The 19,629-nt window shown below is 52.0% G+C and overlaps 1 protein-coding gene across 4 annotated transcripts in view; it reads right to left on the minus strand.

Annotated features, from left to right (window-relative positions):
- Window positions 1–5,781, minus strand: part of KIF21B (kinesin family member 21B) — an 80,823-nt gene extending 75,042 nt beyond the window's left edge. For all 4 annotated transcript variants that reach the window (XM_090025581.1, XM_090025579.1, XM_090025578.1 and 1 more), the window contains exon 1: window positions 5,599–5,781. In XM_090025581.1, coding sequence (XP_089881707.1) covers window positions 5,599–5,636 — 38 coding nt within the window. In that variant the 5' untranslated portion in view covers window positions 5,637–5,781. The remainder of the gene's footprint in view (window positions 1–5,598) is intronic.
- Window positions 5,782–19,629: the final 13,848 nt, after the last annotated feature.

The raw sequence follows: 19,629 nt of genomic DNA on the forward strand, positions 1-19,629 counted from the left end.
TGTCCTCAATGGCTCCCTGAGCTGCTATGTCCACGTTCAGTTTGAACAAACCCTTGGCTAATTTCTGTGTGAAAGCCTTGGTCTTAGAGCTAAGGGATCACACAGGATCTGATGCTTTCCCAGCTCTCACTGCCCTTACCCAGGTGCTGGCTAGAGGCTTTCAGTGCCTTTGGAAACCATTGGATCCAAATAAGGGTCTGAACAGAATTGTGCTGCACCTCCTTAGGACCTCAGAGAAGGAAATTCAGTGTCTCCCCAGTTTTTGCTGTACTTGAGTTACAGGTCTTTCCAGTCTACCCCATGCTAGAGAACAGGGAACATTGTGTAGAAAAAGCCCCAAGATACCCTCAAGGCAAGCCACCTCTGGATATACAATGCAGATTCAGGACATCCACGCTTGAATGCCACGTCCAGCTCTGGCTAGCCAATCTGCAAGAGGGCCAATCAGAGGGAGATGAGATTCAGAGATGACCTGCAGAAGCAAGGAGCAGCCTAGGAGTTGTGTGTGAGGGGAGAACAAAAACCAGGAAAAAGAATAAAAAACCCCGTTATTTTAGGGAAAAGAATAAGAGAAGACAGTTCCCAAGACAAGGGATAGGGCAGACTTGACTGTTCATCATGTTTCTTAAAACGAAAGGGAGGGAATTGAAATGGAATTGAAAAACAGTATATTTAAAACAGAAAGCAAGGTACACGCATGCATGCGCACGAACGCACATGCCCCTGTTGTTGACCTCAGGAAACTCACTACCTCAGCATGCAATTGGAAGCAAAACCTTAGCAGGACTTAAATAGAATGGAGATTTCTGCAGGTAACTAGGACCTCCAGGGTTACAGTAAAAGTATCATCAGCATTGTTGTCCATCATGTCCATGGGCCAGCTAGGTGCCCACGGACATCCTGGAGCATTTACAACTTGGCCCATCGGCTTCAGCTGCAGCATTTGGCCAGTTCAGCTGGCTACCTTGACTATTCATTTAACAGCATCTCCTCCCCACAATCTGTTCCTTGGTTTCCAATTAGCAATCTGACTGGATTGGGAAAACTCTTTCCAGATACAGCCAAGAGCTGGATTTGGAAGGGGACACACTCTTTAAACCACCACAGTGGCTGGCTCTGAAGCAGGGAGACTTTTTTGGAGCACCTTAGCCAAGATTATGGGGATCTGTCTGTAAACTCTGTTGTCACCTCCCCTGTCCCTGGTAAAACAGCGACTTCACTTTTACATCCCATGGCTGGATCTATCCAGGAGATACCAAGCACTCAAAGCTAGTTTCCATGACTGTTTCCAGTCTAAAGAGTCCAGGGAACATCTCTACTATCTATGATCTGCTCACACTGGCCTGAGATCTCTAAAATACAGCAACCCCCCCCCGCCCCCCGCTCCAGCACAGTAACCCAGGGGATTGTCTTAACTCAGGAATTGGGTACTAGCTCAAAGGGCACTTGACAGACTCTCATTCCCCCGCTCAGACCAAAGATGTACTGGAGGACCTAGAATTTAGGCTCAACACAGACCCTGATATTTTCAATGCTCAAGAACCTCTGTGATTTGCCAGCAAGTTTCCTAGATCTCCACAAGCCAGTAACAGGCTTACTTCCCACTGGACAATGCCAGCTATTAAAGTCAGTGCTAGCCCTGTTGCAGCAGAGATGCCACAATACCACTGTGGGCAGGCGAGGCCAACTGCTAGCTGCTCTCAAAGGTTTCCTCTTCCTGGCAGTGAATGATAACTGAGTGCAGTGGGGCCAGCCCCACGCAGAGGCACTGTGCATGTCTTCAGCACAGCTCCTGTTTCAGGTCAGTGGTACAGCCACACTCAAGACCCAGGAGGAAAAGTCCTAATCAGCGCACGATCACATACAACCTGGGAGAGACATGCTTTGTCTGCACATGTCTCCCAACTCTCCCCTCCACACCCCACCACAAAGAGGTTAATTCAAGCTGTATGCAGAATTGTGAACAGCAATGCCCTTTGCTTAAAAGGGAGTCAAATCTCCCTATGTAGCAAGGCAGTAAGCTCAGTGGCTAGAGAGATAAGAGCTGCTCAGCAAGTGGTTCAGCAACCCCTGGTAAGGCAGTGTTTCAGCAAGAGTGTTTACAAGAGTGACTGAGGTCTGGAGGTTGCAGGGTTTAAATAAACTTGAAATCCGACTCGACTTCCTTCCCCAATTTCACAAGCTCTGCTTCCTGCCCCTTCTCGGCACCGCCAGGCGTGCTCAGTCGCTGCAGGAAATGCTGGTGGTAGGGGCATTTTCTTCTTATTTAGTAAGTTCTTTGAAACCTTGGGCAGATGCTGTTGTGAAGAGCTCAGAAAGGTCCGTAACCAGCTCAGAAAGGTCTGTCATCCCCCTGTCAGCCTCCTAGATCCCCTCCATCAAGCCCAACTGGGATGTACACGTGTGTATTTCTGCATGTTCAGTGACCATGGTCATGCTGGTCCCAGCAGGGCTCTGCTCCCTCGTTCTAGGAGCCCATATGCATTTACTAATATTACCCAAGCCTGTATTGCTGTTTGCCCTTATCAACAGCACTGCTAGCCATGTTCTAACAGCAAAACATTTATTTTTTGCTGGTGATGAGATCAGAGGCAAAAAAGCCCAGTTTAGGGTTTGAGCCATGGGTAAAGTTTGAGAAGCCAGTCCCAGGAACTGGGAAGGTGAGGGACACAATGGGAAATGTTCATTTCTAAATTGCAGAAGTCTTGAGAGCACATGCTCTGTGCTCATTAGCTGGTTTGGGAACAAGCTCAGCTTCCAGGTCGCCTATGAAGCAAAACTAACAGGACTTACGTGCTCATTAGTAAAGGAAGGAACCGTTTTCAGAACCTTAGGGATATCTGAAATAAACACTCCTATCCGTAGTCCATGTTGGACCAGTTTAACTAACAGTAATATTTTTACACTGGTTCAGTTTAGACTGGTGCAGTTACTTGATCCAGTTCCAACCGCGTTTACATCAGTTGTGCTTCACTCTGTGCCCTGTGACCCCTATAAACCAGGCTGATACCGAATTCAGAGTGGTGCAAAACCATGCGTGCACACCTGCTCTTCTACCCATTAAAAAGCTAAGCCTGGGTGACTTCAGATGTTTCTTTTGTCTTTCTGCTGCAGGCAGAGGTGAGAAGGGAGTGGGGTTTTCACAGCTCCTAATTGAAGAGGCGGTGCTGCTTCACACTTACCAGAGATCTGCTTTTTCACATGTTTGGCTCAATCCCTCCGAGTCAAACTTCAACACCATTTTAAAACGGTCTATTCTTGGTGCATCTCTCAAGCACAGATTGGAGTTAAAGAAATACATTATCCCAGTTTGATAATGAGGTAAATTGTACCTACAGTGGGAATATCTGTGCAGCTCAAATGCCAGCAACTAAAATCCCAGCACAGACAAAGCCTATTATAAACCCCGCTTTTCTGGTCAAGACCTTAGATTTCCATTCCTTAAGAGCTGTGATGTCATAAACCTATTAGCTCTCCAGTCACCCACAGTGTGTCCCAGAAGAAAAAAGGGGACAACCTGAATTTCTACAATAAAAGAAGAAGGGAAAGGCATAAACAAAACAAAAATGTCATATTTTAGGCCTTCCTGTACTGCATGTCACAACCATCAAAGAGTGGGTGGGAACTGCAGCATTTCTCCCCTCCTTTTTGCCAGCTCCCTTTAACACTAAGCTTTTGCCCTCAAGTTTCCAGCACAGATCGGGCTCCATCTCTGCCGACAGCACGGATCTCAAACATTTCAAACAGCAAGGAAGGATTTTTTTTGCTTGCGTTATCACGAGAGGAGATTAAAAAGGCATCTGGATAAAGCGATTAGCTGGGGAAACAGCAGGGCAACCACACACGCAGATGGAGGGGAATCGGCAATGTGACTGCTTCGCATACCCTGCAATAAAAAAACGCCCTCTTGTACCTTGCAGGCAGGTCTGTGCCGTTAGCTGGCAGCCATTTGAGAACGCTCTATTGTCTAGGCTAGGGTTTGCTTTAATGCAGAGTATATCGCTTTAGCAGCCCTGTCCCCCTCCGCTGCTGTCAGCTCAGCTCTTTGATCCCTGCACAGGTGCTGGTTTATTAAAGGGTTTTGCTGCATTTCTGCAGATGGGGGATTACAGGATTTGGGGGCTTTTTTTGGATGAACTAAAAACCTGACGCCAGAGGCCGGCATGTCTCACACGGGTGCCAGAGCCAGCTCTGGGCAGGCCCTCCAAACAGCATAGCCCAAGAGGAGCCTGCCCAGAAGGTGAAGCTACACAGCCCTGCCCTGGCAGTCTTCAGAGCCATCAGGGCAACTCCCCTGAATAAACCACGGACCAATGGGCCTCAGGATCAGCAGCCTGATCCTAGGCGTATCCTTGAACCATGGTTCTCCCCTTGCTGCTGCGACCCTCTCCCATTTGGAGGTCGGGCACGGATAATGCTCTGTTGCGGGGGGACCATGGAGTCGCCCTATCTCCTTCCCTTGAATCGCAGGGGCCCGTGGAAGCCTTGTCAGAGCATCAGTCCGCTCCTGGAGCTGGCAGGATGAACCTCTGGCCCCCACCGCACACACGCTCTGCCGCTCTGAAGCGGGGAGGGCAACTACCCCACAAGCCAGATGCTCGGCTGCTACAGCGACGGAGATGTATAAGCACCTCAGCACCGTGCTGTTTGGAGCACCACAGTGGGGTCTCATGGCATAATGGAAAAAAGAGACCCCCTGTGGCCCCAGAGGAGGGTGACCCCATCCGACAGGAACCTCTGGCCGCTTCTGGCTTTCCCCTTCTTTGTCCCCACTCCCCAAAAAGGCTTTCAAGCACTATGCAGCCCTGGATTTGGACCCCTACAGGGACCCAGAGGGGACGGCGCGTGCAGCACCCTGCTCCCACACCTGCACAGAGGGGAGCGTGGGTCCCTGGGCATCGCGGGGAGGGGAGGGGAAACATTTCACAACGCCGCAGAAGCTGCAATCCCGGGCTCCGGCTGGAAATGGGGATGAACATCTCGGGCTCACGGGCGTGAAGAGCCATTGTCTGGCGCTTCCTCCAGCGAACGCACCGTGCGTTTCCAAGCTCGGTGCCCGCAGCCGGCTGGATGCGCAGGGCTCGCTCGCGCCCCTGCCCCTGCCCCTGCCCCCTGCCTATTGTTGCGAGCCAGCCCCACCACGGCCCTTTCCGCATTGCTGCAGCGCGGGGAGCCATCCTGCCGCGTCCCAGCTGCTCCCATCCCCTTCAGTCCCCTCCATTGTCCTGCCACATTCAACCTGGGTGCCTCATGCACCCCCGCCCCAGCCCCAGGACAAAGCCGGCTGCCAAAGGCGCAGACCCTGACGGCTGTCACAAGACGCTGGCTCCCTTCTCCCCGTGGACGGACCAGGGGAGGATGAGGAGCCAGAGATGTCCACGCACCTCTCTCCCACGGGTGCTGGGCGCTCGCCCGCGCCCCACCGCTCGCAGCCCCGCGAGCGCCCCCAGACTCAAGTCCCCTCAGTGCGGCCGAGAGGACGGGCAGCCCAGGCCGGGACCCTTTGTTCAAGGAGGAGGCGGCGGCCCCCGGCCCAGGGGGTCCCCTCCCCGAGCAGCGGGGCGCGGGCACGCAGCCCCGCACCGGCTCCCCGCTTACCGCAGCGCCACCTTCACGCAGCAGTCCCCCGCTGCCATCCCGCCGCTGCAGCCCCGGGCGCGGAGCGGGCAGGTGCAGCGGCCGCCCTGCCCCGCCGGGGATGCTCATGCCGGGCGCGGAGCCTCGTCAAGCGGCGCCCGGCGGCATGGTCCCGGCGGGGGGCGCGAACCCGGGGCCGGCGGCGCGGCGCGGGGCGGGGCGGGGCGGCGGGGCGGGCGCGGCGGCGAGCGGCGGCGCGGCGCTGCCCCCTGCCGGCCGCCGCGGGGATGGCGCCGCCCTGCCGGCCCCTCGCCGCTGCCCGCCGGGGCCTGGCCCTGCGGCCGCGCGCGCGCCGGTCCCGCGGGGAGGCGCCGGGCTGGGCCGACTGGCCGAGGGAGCCAGCCCCTTCCCTGCAGCCCCGAGTCCGTTGCTGTACTCGGGGGGAGGTGGTGCCATGCCGAGCCATCAGCCAGGTCTCTTGGCGAGGCCTAGGCACACCTGAGCTGGCTTCTGTGGGCAAAGCTCCTGGGGCAGAGGCACCCCTGAGGCAGCTGGTGGTTTTTTCCCTTAAAATATCTTTCTGTAGCGAGAGACATGGATATACATGGTGACAGAGACATTGCTTGACACTTAGGGCTGCCAGGCTGTGGGGCGGTGCTCTCCCCTGCCTTGGGCGTCTTCAAGAGGAGGCTGGACAGATATTTGGCTGGGGTGATATGCCCCCGACACCAGTTCCTGGGCAGGCAGGGTGTGGGACTTGATGATCTGTTTAGGTCCCTTCCGACACAAAGTACTGGGAGTGCTACGGGTGACGGGTGCCTCCCAAGTCTGGGGGGCACCAGATGGCCGATGGCTGGGAGGGCCCCCCAGCGGCTGATGGCTGATTGCAGACCGGGCGGGGGGTTCCCCAGCAGCCGATGGCCGAGCCAGCAGCGCCTCCGGTTTCACGGCTGGCGCTTCCAGAGGGTGCGTGGCTGATCTCAAGGGATGCATGTGCACCTGCGTGCACGCCCTGTATATAGAGTTATATATATACATCCTCTATCATAAGATTTCCATTACGCATCTTAAAACTGCGTTAAGGAGCCCACACTTCCCGCTACAATAAATGCAGCCACTCGCCCTGCGCCCCCACCCTCACCTAGCCCAGTCACAGTCCTTCGCCCAAGCCCCGATTTGGGGTTTACATGCTCAGTTCATTCACTGCCCTTGTCGCTGCTGCTGATCCTGTTGTAGTCCTTGCTGTCTCCATGTCCAGTTGCATCTCTGTCTTCTTCATTCTCTCTTCCCACTCCCCCTCCCAGGGCATCTTCGAACGACCTGCGCCAGGTGTCGCTTTTCCAAGTGAAGTTGGCTATGTCTTCTCCATTCTTGCTCCCTGATTCCCAGGACTGAAGTTTGCTCAGGAGCCGAAACCTTCCCTGCAGCATGGATTCCTTTGCTTTATTTGGGGAGAGATGGTGTCGTGATGATCCATCCGTCAAGGAAGGGGTGAGGAGTGGGACCCCTGGATCCTACTTCCAGCATTGCTGCATGATCTTTGGCAAGCCATTATCCTGCCGTTGGATGATGAAGGTCAGTTGTAAGCATAAGGCAAGGTTCTTATTCAGGGAGAATGTATTTTTTTAAAGCAATTTTAGTATTTTTTAGCAGTACTAACTACATTCATAATTTCAACAGCATTTCTATGGCATCCAAGACAGGCAGTGCATGTGGCTCTGAATAATTCAGAGATAAATATAGGCCTGGTCTCTCATTTCTGGAGATGCCGCCTCCTGCTGCAGAAACCAGATGAGGTATAACCCCCCGCAGACCCCACTATCCTGCATGTGAAGTGCTGTCCCGAGTGCCAAGGCCAAGTCACCACAGCCCTACTTCTCTGCATCTGCATCTTTAGCTTAAGCTGTAGCCATTCACACATCTAGGCTCTGGGAGCCCCCAGCTCAGTCCCAAAGCATCAGCCACTGAGATGGGAACTTTTACTGAATTGTGGTGCTGGCTGTTGGCATCCAGATCCATCCGTCTTCCCCCCATGCTCAACTCCTGTATCTGGTCATAGATCTTGCCCCTTCCCTACAAGCGCAATGCCAGCAGCTGAGCTCATGCTCTGTGGCAGGTGCCACCAGGCCAACTAGGCAAAGGCCCTATGGTGGTGCCCTGGGTCAGCAACATGTGAGCTCCATTCTGTGCTCACTTTTTCTGCACACACTTACTTGCTTGGCCTTTGGGATGAATTTCGACGCCCTGCTAAGAGGCACTGGGTTCCTTGGGCAGGTCGATTTTCTGCCATTCTCTCCAAACCCAAATAGAAACTTGCCATAGTAACTGGCAGGAGGAACCCATTGCTTCCTGTGGCCATAGGTAATGCCAACACAGAGCACTGCACTTAACTAGGGCACCTCCCAGAATTGTACTCTATAACTGGGAAGGGTAGTGCCTGCTGCTCTGGGGAGAAAGGTTTTTGGGAGGAGGAACTGACTGGATCAGAAAGATGTGAGCTAGTGTTTATATAATGTATAAATGGGAAAAGAAGTTCTTTCCCCACCCCCTACTCCAGCAGCTTTCCCAGCTCTCTCACATTACCCTTCAGGACCACCGTAGCCAGCTGTACGCCAACATGATACAGCAAAGCCAGAAAGACTGGGTTGGGGTCAATCAGGAGTTTGCAATACAGTTATCCCAGAACCCATCTTGGCTTGGCAGAAGCAGGGCTGCATTAGAGCCATGTAGGGCTGTGGGCAAGCCCACAGGGACACCAGCCCAGGAGATGGTAGAAGGGGGCTGGCAGAGGGAGCAGGCTACCTCTCCCAGGCACCCTACGGGACAGCATGGACAGATCTACTCTAAGGCTAGGTGTGTTAGAGCCACTTTTCTTGATGGCTGCTCTGCACTTCTGCTCCAGGCTCAGGTGGGTGGCCCTGCAGTAGGTATAATCCAGTCCTGTTGTAAAGCTCATCTTCCCCACCAGGAAAGCTGGTAACCAGACAGGTGCAGCTGTGATCCTGATACTGTCCCATTGATGGACACCCTGGGAATGGGCAGTGTCTTATCACAGGCCAGTTATTCCTGTGGCTTAACTCAGCCTAGGCTCCAGCCTCTGCGCACTGTCCGTCTATCACAGACTCTTGCCCATCCCTGCAGCACCATCTGGCTCCTCTCTTGTCTAGAAGCCAAGCTGGCCAGCACAATCAGCCTGCTGTCCTCCCCCTCCCAGGGCAGGAGTCTGCTGACTCCAATCCAAGTCAGATGGATGAATCCAGGCCCTATTCTTCTCCTCCCTGCCAGCTCCATGTTCCTGTAGTGCCTGTTTCTAGCACACATGCAGACTTACTCTGTCAACAGATAAGGGTAAATCCCAGACTGGATTTAGTTGGTCACTGGATCTGAAACTTAGGGCTTGTTTCTCTCATGCATCATAGCTTAAGCCAAACTTAGGGAGAGGCTTAGGTCTTCAGGGGAACAAGGTGGCAAACCCCTGCCTACTGTTGTACCTTTCTTGAAGCATTGGTACTGGACATTGCGGGAAACCAGGTGTGAGCTGGCTGGAGCCTGACTCTTCTTGCAGTCTCGCTGTTCTTCACGCACTTCCCAGGAAATGGTGCTTTCCCCCACCCTAGGATCCACCCTAGGCAGAGTTGTGTGGTTCAGTGCTCCTTTTACACCCACAGACCCATCTGCACAGCTGAGCCCATTCACACTGTGCGGTGTGGAGCTGATCCTCTGGGGACAGCTGATGGGACTTGAAAGTTACAAGCTGCACAGATCAAAACAGCAGCAGAAATCCGTATAGCAAATCTGGAGGCATGAGAATGAGAAGCAGCTGGAAGATCAAAGTGCCCTTGCCCACCGCCTCTGCCTTTCCAACGTGGAACTGCTGCCCTGTTCCTGACCTGCCTTCTTGCTGGCACACAGGAGAGTGATAAAGGGTGTGAATGATAAGGGGGTGTTTGTGAAGAATCCGTGCTGCTTTTTACATGCTCCAGAAATGGCTTCATTACACTGGGGCTGGACAGGGACTGTGTAAGAGCTGCAGTGCATACAGACAGCACAAGTAAAATGCAGCCACTTCTGGGGTGGTGTGCGCAAGTGGAGGTAGCAAACAGGTGGTGAAGAACAGGGATAGGAGGGGGTGTTTTCCTTCTGGAAAGTGAAATAAATTCCCCCCCCCATCTTGTAAAAACTGTCCCAGGAGCTTCAAAATCCATGATATCACTTTAAAAAAGAGCTCTTCAAAAAGGCCCAAAGGGAAGGAGAAGAAGCTAATATTGAGCAGAAGGGGAATAAAAAAAAAAAGAACCAGAGCACTGCACTGCTGGGATTTGAAACGGGGGCAAGCAACACAGACTAATCACCACTGCTCATGCATCAAGCACAAAGAGGCCTTTCCTGCTAGCAAGCTGATCCCACCCTGTTTTGCTTGCAGACCCCAGGCTCCCATTGACTTCTGGAGGAGCTGGCTTCAAACATAAACCTCTGAATGATCTGCAAGTAGCATCCAGAGTCTGGTCTCTCTTTATGGACTGCAGCAAAGTCACTACAAGTTACTCATATTGTGGGAGCTTGCATTCCCCAAAACATGCACTTACTATGAGCTCAAGATGCTTCCTGTGTGGCTCAAATCAGTTGGTTCCCAGGAGTGACATCTTAGCTTCCCAACAGTCTCTCCATGACAAGGATCTGGTCCTAGCAGGCTATAAAGTGACCCCTGCCAGAAGCCACTCGTACAGAAAAGCAAAAAAGTTATCCGAGTCCTGCCAAGCCCAGCAAAATGCTACATGTGCTCAGGCACCTTCTGCCAGCTCATTTTTTCCACAACCAACCACTTGCATATATCCAAAGTCAGAGTAATCTCACCCAGGGGTCAGAGCCGTTTAAAGAACTAGGCCTTAGTAACAGGTACTAAGTACTGAAAGCCTGGCCCTAACCAGGTAACAGAGGTGCTGATCCCTTCATAAGCACCTCACTTAAACCCCTTATAGAACACAATCCTAACAGGCTTCAGCATCACACCATAGAAATGACACTTCTGCGATCCACACTAGGCTGTGCCAAGTTAGGCAGGGAGGGTGATGGAGAGATCAGCTGTAGCAGCTGGGATGCTGCTCCACCATGCTCAGCTCTATACAGATACAGAACAAAGAGGTGGCCCCTACCCCAACAAGATTGCAGTCTAAGGCGAAGTGGACACAAAGAGGAGGAGCAGAGTGTGGCAAGCAGGGGGCTCAGCGCCCTGCCTGCCAAACAGTCTCCAAACACAAGAGAGGCCTCGCAGGGGTTTGGACTACAGAGACAATGAGGGACCTCTGCTGCATGAATTTCAGTGGAATGATGTTAACGAGGCCTAGTCACTCTTCAGTCTTACACAGTTAAACAAGACCTGGGGCTTCAAGGCCAAAGATTGCAGCCTGATTAATCCCACGGCAGAAAATTCATGTCAAAATTTGGACACACCATAATCTATTGACTTAAGAAATGTGTTGTCTCAAGAGGAAAAAAAAAATCACAAAGAGCAGTTACTCAAAACTCAAAGTCCCTTTTTTAGAGAAAAGAGTTTTCTTGGAGTCTTTTATGCTATTAAGCAATCAATCCTTTTAGGGCTTTTGCTCACTGCGTTGATAGGGGGAGGTATAATTTAGACGTTGCTTCTAACTTGACTCCTGTTCTCACACACAAAAAATCTCTGGCTGGAGTTGAGTTAAGTAGTGCTTTAAATTCACATGAGCTGGCTGGCCCAAGGTATGGACTGAAGCTTATAGTTTTGTGGGTTCATGAGCTAGGAACACAGTAGGCTCCCTTCCAGCTCCTTATCTACTACTCTTCATCACTGGGTTTCTGGAGGGATAGTTGCAGCATAGGCACTTTTGTAAGAGCTATGCTGGTGCCAGTGGGCTAAGTCAAGTATGCTAACTCAGCCTAACTTCTTACCGTGAAGACAAACCCTAACTGAGAGGCAAAGGTTGGTTTCATTGTGGAATGGGGAGTTGAATCCTTTGATTAAGCTGTTTTTGCTGTTCACAAAACTACACGTGAACAAGGAGAACCAACAGGATATTCAAAGCCTGAGATCTGGCTTTTGCTGAAGTATCCAGGGGTCTAGGTGGCTGGTTAGTAACAGATGGATGATCACTTGATCAGGTCCTGACTCATTTCCTTGGCTTGGGTCTTCATTTGAACTGCCTGGTCAGATCCCCTACCTTCATTAGTCCTTCTCAGGCTAAGCATAGCTGAATGGGTTGTAAAATCCTGTCATGATACTGCTGGTGCTGTGCAGCGCAGGTGACCTCAGGTCAGGGGAAACATGAAGAGAGGATGGGAGGAAGACAGTAGGGGACAGAATGGAGCACACCAAGGGAGGGGAGATGGTGCAGAGTCACCCTGGTAGGCTGGGTCCCTGCTGGTTCAGCAGTGATGGTCAGACACCCTCACCATGCACTGAGCTAGATGCCCCAAGGATGGAGATTTACCAGTGAAGGTAAGATTGAGTCTCTTACAACAGAGCTCTTCCTGCATGTTAGGATGGCAGGTGACAGAGCATGAGGAAAGGTGCTGCTATCCTCCCTCCCAGTGATTTTTATGCAGTCCAGAAAGGACTTCTAAGGAATCCAGCCTGTGGGTATGGCATGTCTCACACCACTGCTTGGACCCCTCTACTCCATCTCCTCTAAACATGTCTGGACAGGGTGGGAGAGGGTTGATTTCCAAGCCCATTTCAAATCCAGGCTCCTGATTTCCCAAAACACACTCTCAAAGCCCTAAATGCAAAAGGGGTAGAGTTCACTGCTAACCTCTTCATTGCACATTCCTCATAGCCCAGCCCACATCAGGATGGTACCTGTAGGGAAGCCTTGATCTGGGGCATGGGGAAAGGCACCTGACACCAGTCAAAGAAGGGGAAGAGATGGAGCAGACAGCACTGAGCAGAGCGTGGTCCAGGCTGTGTGCATGGGAATGGAGCTGGGGTGGCTGCAGCTCCAATTCTGACCTGCCACGTCATTCACTCTGTGTGAGCTGACAAGAGCCAGATGCTCCATCCAGGGCCTCTGCAGTGAGCCGAGCCGCAAATAGGCAGCCTCAGCATGGCTTCTACTGGTTTGGCCGAGGCTTAGCTCATGCTAAGTTGCTGCTGCCTGCAAAGTTCCCTGGGGGAATCTGGCTGGAGTTACATATGTAGATACACAGGAAATCCTGGTAGAGGAGGGGAAGATAGGAAGATAGGAACCCTGCTGATGGGACATGTCTGTGCACTCACCATTTGGGGTCCTTGACCCAACCATGGAAGCCTCCTTCTCAGAAAGGCTGGAAGATCTGGGTGAGCTGGTAGCACACTTTCCCCTTCCTCTTGAAGGTATAGCAAGACTGTCTTCTGCCTCCCAGGTGATCTCATGCAGTCAAGGCACCAACATCAGGTTTGAACCAGTCTTCTGAGCCCTGCAGACACACACTAGCTTTTCCCACCCCAGGCTGCTTCTGCTACCCCAGATCCAAAACAGCCAGGTCCAGAGATGGGAGCAGGGCCCAAGACAGCATTTGGATCTGGATCTGAACTGCTTCAGGCTGGTAAAGCTAAGGGAGCTGGAGACTGATCTGAGTTCAGTTCAGACCTCTCTCTTCCAAGAATCCAGCCTGGATCCTGTTCTAGGCCTGGAAGAAATGAAAAGGCTCCACCACAGCGTGTTTGCACATCCAACAACATGGAAATGCAACCTACTTGGTGGAGTACACGAGCTATCTTGTCCAGAGCAGCTAGTGAAACTTTAGCTGTAAAAAGTGATCAAAAGCAGGGTGCCTCACCCAGGCCAAACCCCTCCTTGCATCCTCCTGACTAACACCGGCTCAATTCTGTCTGTCCCAGCAGTGGCAGGCACATAAAGCTTTCTCTCTCTGGAAAACTCTGTGGAAGCCCCACAGATGTGCAGGAGGAAAAAATCATCTGTATATGCTCCCTTGCTTCCCAGTTTCATTCCATAGTTGGCACCTTGGTGTATGTGGTATAGCCAAGAGGTCCCTCCCATCACTGGGGAGTCCAGATGAGGACTTGGGGAGAGACACTGTTTTCTGTGCCCAGCAGCCTTTCCCTCCACTACACCTCTCCACCCTCTGACCCACCACAGCAGTGCAATGCAGTTTGGACTGACTGGGAAGCATTCCTTTCGAACTAGACCTGGACCTGAACCAATAGCCCTGATCAAAACCCTTTGGGCTGGAAAAAGAAAGCACAGCGGACCACACACTGACCAGGTCTCTGGCAGGAGGCCAGCAATTCTCCGACCCGGCTGTCAGCTGCCTACCCAGAGCCAAGTCCCTGTGGGCGTGGGGCACCCTGTCTTGGCACCATGGGACGCTCTCCCCAGGCAGCTAGTGCTTTGATGTGCCTTAGGAGAGCATTCAGCTCAGTCACATGAGCTGCTTTGGGGAGCCCAGTGAGGAGATCTGAGGCCCTGACAAAGCTCCATTGTAGTTCAAGAAGCAAAAATGGCCTGACCCAGAGGAGCCATTGAGAGCCCTCATTTGTCTGGGCCTGAGAAGGGCCAAGAGCCGCTGTGTGGAGGGCATCCGCCCCTGACCTCTCAGGGGTCAGCTAGAATTACATCAGCAGGGCTGCAGCATTCAGCCACGCTCATGCTGGACGGAGACTCAGTGGAAACCCAGCAGCTGGAAGCTCAGGCTGCCTGCGTCCAGGCCATGGTGCACATTTAGCACTGAGGGCAGCAAACCCTGAGGGATGGGCAGGTTCTCCCCCACCTTAAATTCCTCCTAAGAAATGTGCTTCAGCTCCACTGGAGGTCCTGGCATACGGCATGGAGGCCGGCGCCCAGACTGTTTCCTCCCGGGTCATAGCTCCATGACCCCCTGTCTTATGAGACCTGCAGGCACAGACTGCAGGATTAAGAGCTGAAGGAGAGGGAGGAGAACATCAGGCACAGGCACAGGCACAGCAAGGTTAGGAAAGCTTGTGCTGAGCTTTGGTTGACTCAGAAGACTAGCATGATTGAGCCATGCTAGCCATGGGCATGAAAGGGCACCCTGACGGGCACCACACCCAGCCACCTTTGACTCCTCAGTTCAGGAGACTCGTATACACCTGGACTGATTGAAGAGAGCCTTTGAAGGAGTCTCAAATGAGGTACCTCTGGGTCGGTGGTGAGACACCATGGAGTAAAATTCTCCTTCACTGTTAAGATGCCTAAATGGCACTCACCTAGCTTTGAGGAGTCCAAGACACAAGATAAAGTTCTGTTTTGTCCCATGTAACAGCCCAAGTCTTGCTAAGTGTCTACATTTCTCGTGTGGCTCCATCTTCACCCCAAGTACACTCCCCTGCTCTAGAGCCCAGGTCCTCAGGGTCTTGGGCAAGTATTCTAATATTTACGGGGGGAGGAATTTTATACAGAAGTCAACGTTGCCGCTCCGGTGGATGCACTCGTTCATTTAGATGTCTTACTGCTCAGGTCCATTGTCTTGCTAGGCTGTCTTATGCAGTCAGGAGGAGATGGACTTCTGGCTGCAATGGCTGGCACAGAATCTAGCCCTATAGGTCTATACAGCTAAGCAGAATGCCTCCTTCTGGCTGGTCACATTAGCCTGGAAAAAGAAACAGGCTAAACTGGAGACTTTTAGTGCAAAGTAGAAATTAGCTCCATTGCTGCCCTGCCATTGCAGTTCCCTACAGAGAAATCAGGACCAGGATTATTTGTATTGCAGTTGCATCAAGGGCCCCAAGTGGTATAAGAGCCCCATTGCACAAGGCACTTCATGGGTTCAAGCACATCTTTCAGCCAGGATGTGAATCCAGACTTAGAGTCATAGAGCCTAGTCAGCCAGAGCCCATGACCAGGCCATGGGAAAAGACAGCTGAGCTGAGGCTACCACTTTACAGCCGGGGTCCCACACAATGCCCCAGTTTGGCTGAAAGCTGGAGTTTCAGGCAAACCCAAACTATTTGCAATATGCAGGGCATGTTCAGTGAGAGTTGTTTCAGGTGAAAACAGTGTGTGTGTTCAGTGGGAGGGGGCAGGGAGGGTCCTAAAAAGGGCCCATATAAATCAAGCTGTTTAAACAAAGTAAGTTTTTTTTGGACAGTCAGGAACAACTTTCTAGACAAAGATTTAGATATCTGTATTGAAACGTTCATTGTAAAAAAATAAAAGCTCGGTAAGCGGATCCTAGCTCCTCCCCTGCAAATGGGTGTCCCTCAGCCAGTCCAAACAATAATCCATAACACATAATAATGCTTCTTGCCCCAAACAAACCAGCCACCAAAACCAAACCTCTAGCCTTTCTCCAAGCAGCAGTAACTCTGGCCCTCTGAGAGGTGAGCTCTGGGCTCCAGGCTGCCTCCTGGCCATAGACTACTGCTTCCCCAGCTCAAGCTCCTTGCTCTCTCCCCCTTGGGCTTTTTAGGATTCAACCCAAATCCTGCCTCTCCCACCACTAAGCCTAAAAGCCTGCCCTGATGTAGCCCCAGACCCACTGCAGGCAGATCTGTGCTACCGGACTTGCCTAGAAGGGAGAGGGCACCACCACTAACTCTACAGTCCCAGCTGGGGCTTTCTTTACACGGCTCCTGTGTTCACAGGCAACACAGCAGGGTCCTGTTAAACATACAGCACAAGTGTATCGAGAGGCCCCTATTGTTTGCCAAAGCATATTTTGCTGAGGTCCCCAGGAAACCCTTTCACTTGGGACACATCAGCTCTCTGTTCCATTTCAGAGCTCCCCTTTCCACGGGCCTCCAACTGTTCTGGCTTTCAATGGGCCGAATCCTTTACAAGGTGCCTGTTTAAAGGGGCCACATTGTGCAGGAGATTGAAAGAGCACATTATGTGCCAGAGGTCCGATCCTTTAAGCATGAGGTGCTTAGACTCAATAGGAACTAGTGCCTGAAAGAGCAACTGATGCTGCAGGGAGATCTTGAGGTGGGGGACTCTGATTTAGATGCTTCCTTTCTGGCAAAGTCTGAGGATTTCTGCAGCTTGATGTCCTGTTCTTTGTTCTGAACCTTGCTTGAAAAGGAGGCTCAAAATAAAGAACTGCTGACTCCTGATTCAACACCTTGTCTCCAGCAGATCACAGCTACTGGGACAGGTGGCCTCAGAGCATCTCATCACAAGTCAGAGTGGTACAAAGACAAATTAGAAAAAAAAACAGCTGGATTCCTGCCTTCCTGCACAGCTCATGCCAAAGACATGGGAGCACTAGAAGTGGAGTAAAGATAATGCCCTGCTCTTGTTTCCGATCGGCTGCATGGCTCAGTAGCTGGGGCTGGACAGCATAAGCAGGTCACTTATTCAGCAAGACCAGCCAGCTCTGAGTTCACGTTCCTAGGCACTTTATTCTTGCATAGGGCAAGCTTGGCCCCACAGCAAACAAAATAAACCATCTTACAAATAATAACACCCCCATCCAAAATGCTTCTTCAGGCCAGTAGCAACCCAGGCTCTATGTTTCTCCCTCAACACATCCACCTTGCTTCTCTTCTCTCCCTTTAGTCCCAGAGCTCTTAACTCCCTCTGTAGGTCCACCCTCACTGTCTGGTCATTACTTGCAGCTTGCTCCCAGCCAAGCAGACTCGTAACTGCTGACTACCTGCAGCCAGGCTTCAGCATCTTCTTACAGACAGGCGGTATAATTTCCACCCCCCACACCTCGCCCCGGCTTTGTATTCCCTCTTTCTCTTTGAGCGGGTCCCTTTCTCCTTCTGTGCCTCAGTTTCACCATGCATGAGACGGTGATAGCAATGTTCCCTTTGGACAGAGCACAGCTCTTGAAGAGCGAGTGGTTTACTGGTAAGCAAGGTTCACAACTCCCCTGAGAGACACACCGGCGTCATTAACCCCATGTTCCAGCCACAAGAAGGTGATTCACGAGGCCTAGCTGGAAAGGGAGTCCAGTAGTGCCCTGTGACTACACTTGAGTCCTGAAGTGTACATCCACTAATCTGCTTCACAAAGACTTTCATGGGTTGGGGAGGGGTGCCAGCTACTCAGGAACACCTCTTAGAGACCCATTGTTAAGGGGGAAGGAGAGTTTCCAAGATATAAGCCTTCTCTCTGGCTGTGCAGAGGCCCCATTTGCAATAGAAGAATATCCCTGCTTTGGTCCCTTGACATGGTCTCTCTCTCACCTCCTCCTTATGGAGAAAATGGTCACCTGGCTCCTTCCCCCACTTCAAGCAACCCCCACTTCTCTTGCCCTGCAGAGATTGGCTACAGATGGGGCTTTGCAACAGCCATTTCCCCTTTATTCAGTTAATGCATAAACACCTGCCCCAGAGCAGCGGGCTCTATTGATTCAATGTCTCCCCTGGGACACATAATTTCTCTGCATTTTAATATATATTAGCCTGAGACAACCCAGCACAGCTGAGCTAATGATAGGCTGGTGCCTCTTTTAAACAAAGGACAGAAGCCTAGCCTTTTCTCTTTCTTTTTTTTGGCAAGGCAGGGGGAAAAAACACTGAGATAGAGAGATAGTTTGGGGGAGGGATGGAGAGGGGAGAGGAAGGGCGGGCTGTGGAATTGCAGCTATGGTACTGCTAAGTACTCCTGGTATCAGTGATGGCTGGTTTGTAAAGCTCTGCTGTCCTGAAGCCATGGTGGTACTGAAAGGAGATGGGGTGAAATGCTCTTCCCTGCTCAGGGCACAGTCTTGGCCTGAAGACCAGAATGCCCATTTTGGAGCTAGGATGTCACCCATCCGAGTTAAAGACGGGCTCTGGGAAGCTTCTTCCTTCTCTCCTCTGCCATGGCCTTGGAGGGGTCCTGGGTGAGGAGTTTCATGGTGCAGAAAGGAGCAATAAGATATTGTACTTGCTGGGGTGGAATCAGGCTCTATGCTGTGCTGACCTGGGCCCTGGCAGTTTGCTGACTTGGGAGGGAGAGCCCCATTTCTGTATCTTGTGCCAATTCACACCCTGCTGGCAGGACACCATGGGGGCCCAGCCCATAAAAAGTCCTGTGAGACCAGACTTTGCAAAGGGCTTAGACTCCCTCTGAGCCATGTTGAAAGCTGGCCCCAGCATGGGGCACCTCAGGTGACTGGCACAGAAAGGAAGAAGCAGAGCTTGGCAAATAAGTAATCTGCTACAAACCTCTAGCCCAGCTGTGCCCAGCACATTCCCTTCTTCATGGCTTTCAAACCCTTCCTGGTTCCTTTACTGATACAAATGGATTTTGCTCTGCTTTGTTCTTGTGAGGTGGTACAGCTGTGAAAGACTTATTGGCTGAGCATAGAAGGGCTAGATCCTCACCTGCAAAATCAGTAGAGCTCCATTGACTTCAGTGCTGTCAAACGGATCTGCACCAGCTGAGAAAATTAATGGCCTTCTAGTTAGACCTAACTGAGGCCGAGCAGTTCTATCGAGTGATTTCTGCACTAACTAGCTCAGCCTTTGTGATTGCTCTAGAGCAAGGATTCTCAGCAGAGGGGTTGTGGCACACTGGTGCTGCATGATCCTTTCTTATGGGTGCTGCTACCCCTGGCCCCTGTGCAAGGAGGTGAGCACTTGCTTCTTCTCCTGCTTGGCACCAAGAGCTCCAGCGTCTTGCAGACAAGTGACACCCATGACTGCTCCCTGGCAGTAGTGCTCTCTGTCATGGTGGGGAGGAGAAGGCAGGACATGTGGGGCTGCAGGGCTGTGCTTTTCAGCCTGATTCATCGCTCTGCTTGTCCTGTGCTCCTGGAGCCGCAGGGGGGCAAGTGGCTCCAGTTGCTGCTGAGTCCCCAGAGGAACAGCCATGGTAGCAAGGGCCATGTTCACCCCCTCAGGTACAGACTAAGCCTAAGCCATAGTCTGGAAGATGATGTGCTACCTGTGTCTGAGTGCCCCTGGGGCTGAGATGCTTCCCCTGCATAGTACTAGGTTTCTGTGAGAGGGTTGGGCCCATCCAAGCCCCATTTCTGCCAGCAAGATTAACTTTTGGGAGTCCTTCTAGTGAGAGTAAGCACTGTCTGGTGTAGTAACAACAATCTCCTTGCACACATTTAGGCTAGCTCTGGAGCAAAGTTTAGCAATGTTTATCTGCCCTCTTTGTTCCTACCTTACCAGCAATG

Source organism: Crocodylus siamensis, chromosome 13 (assembly GCF_052110815.1).
Source record: "Crocodylus siamensis isolate JL-2025a chromosome 13, ASM5211081v1, whole genome shotgun sequence".
Taxonomy (NCBI): domain Eukaryota; kingdom Metazoa; phylum Chordata; order Crocodylia; family Crocodylidae; genus Crocodylus; species Crocodylus siamensis.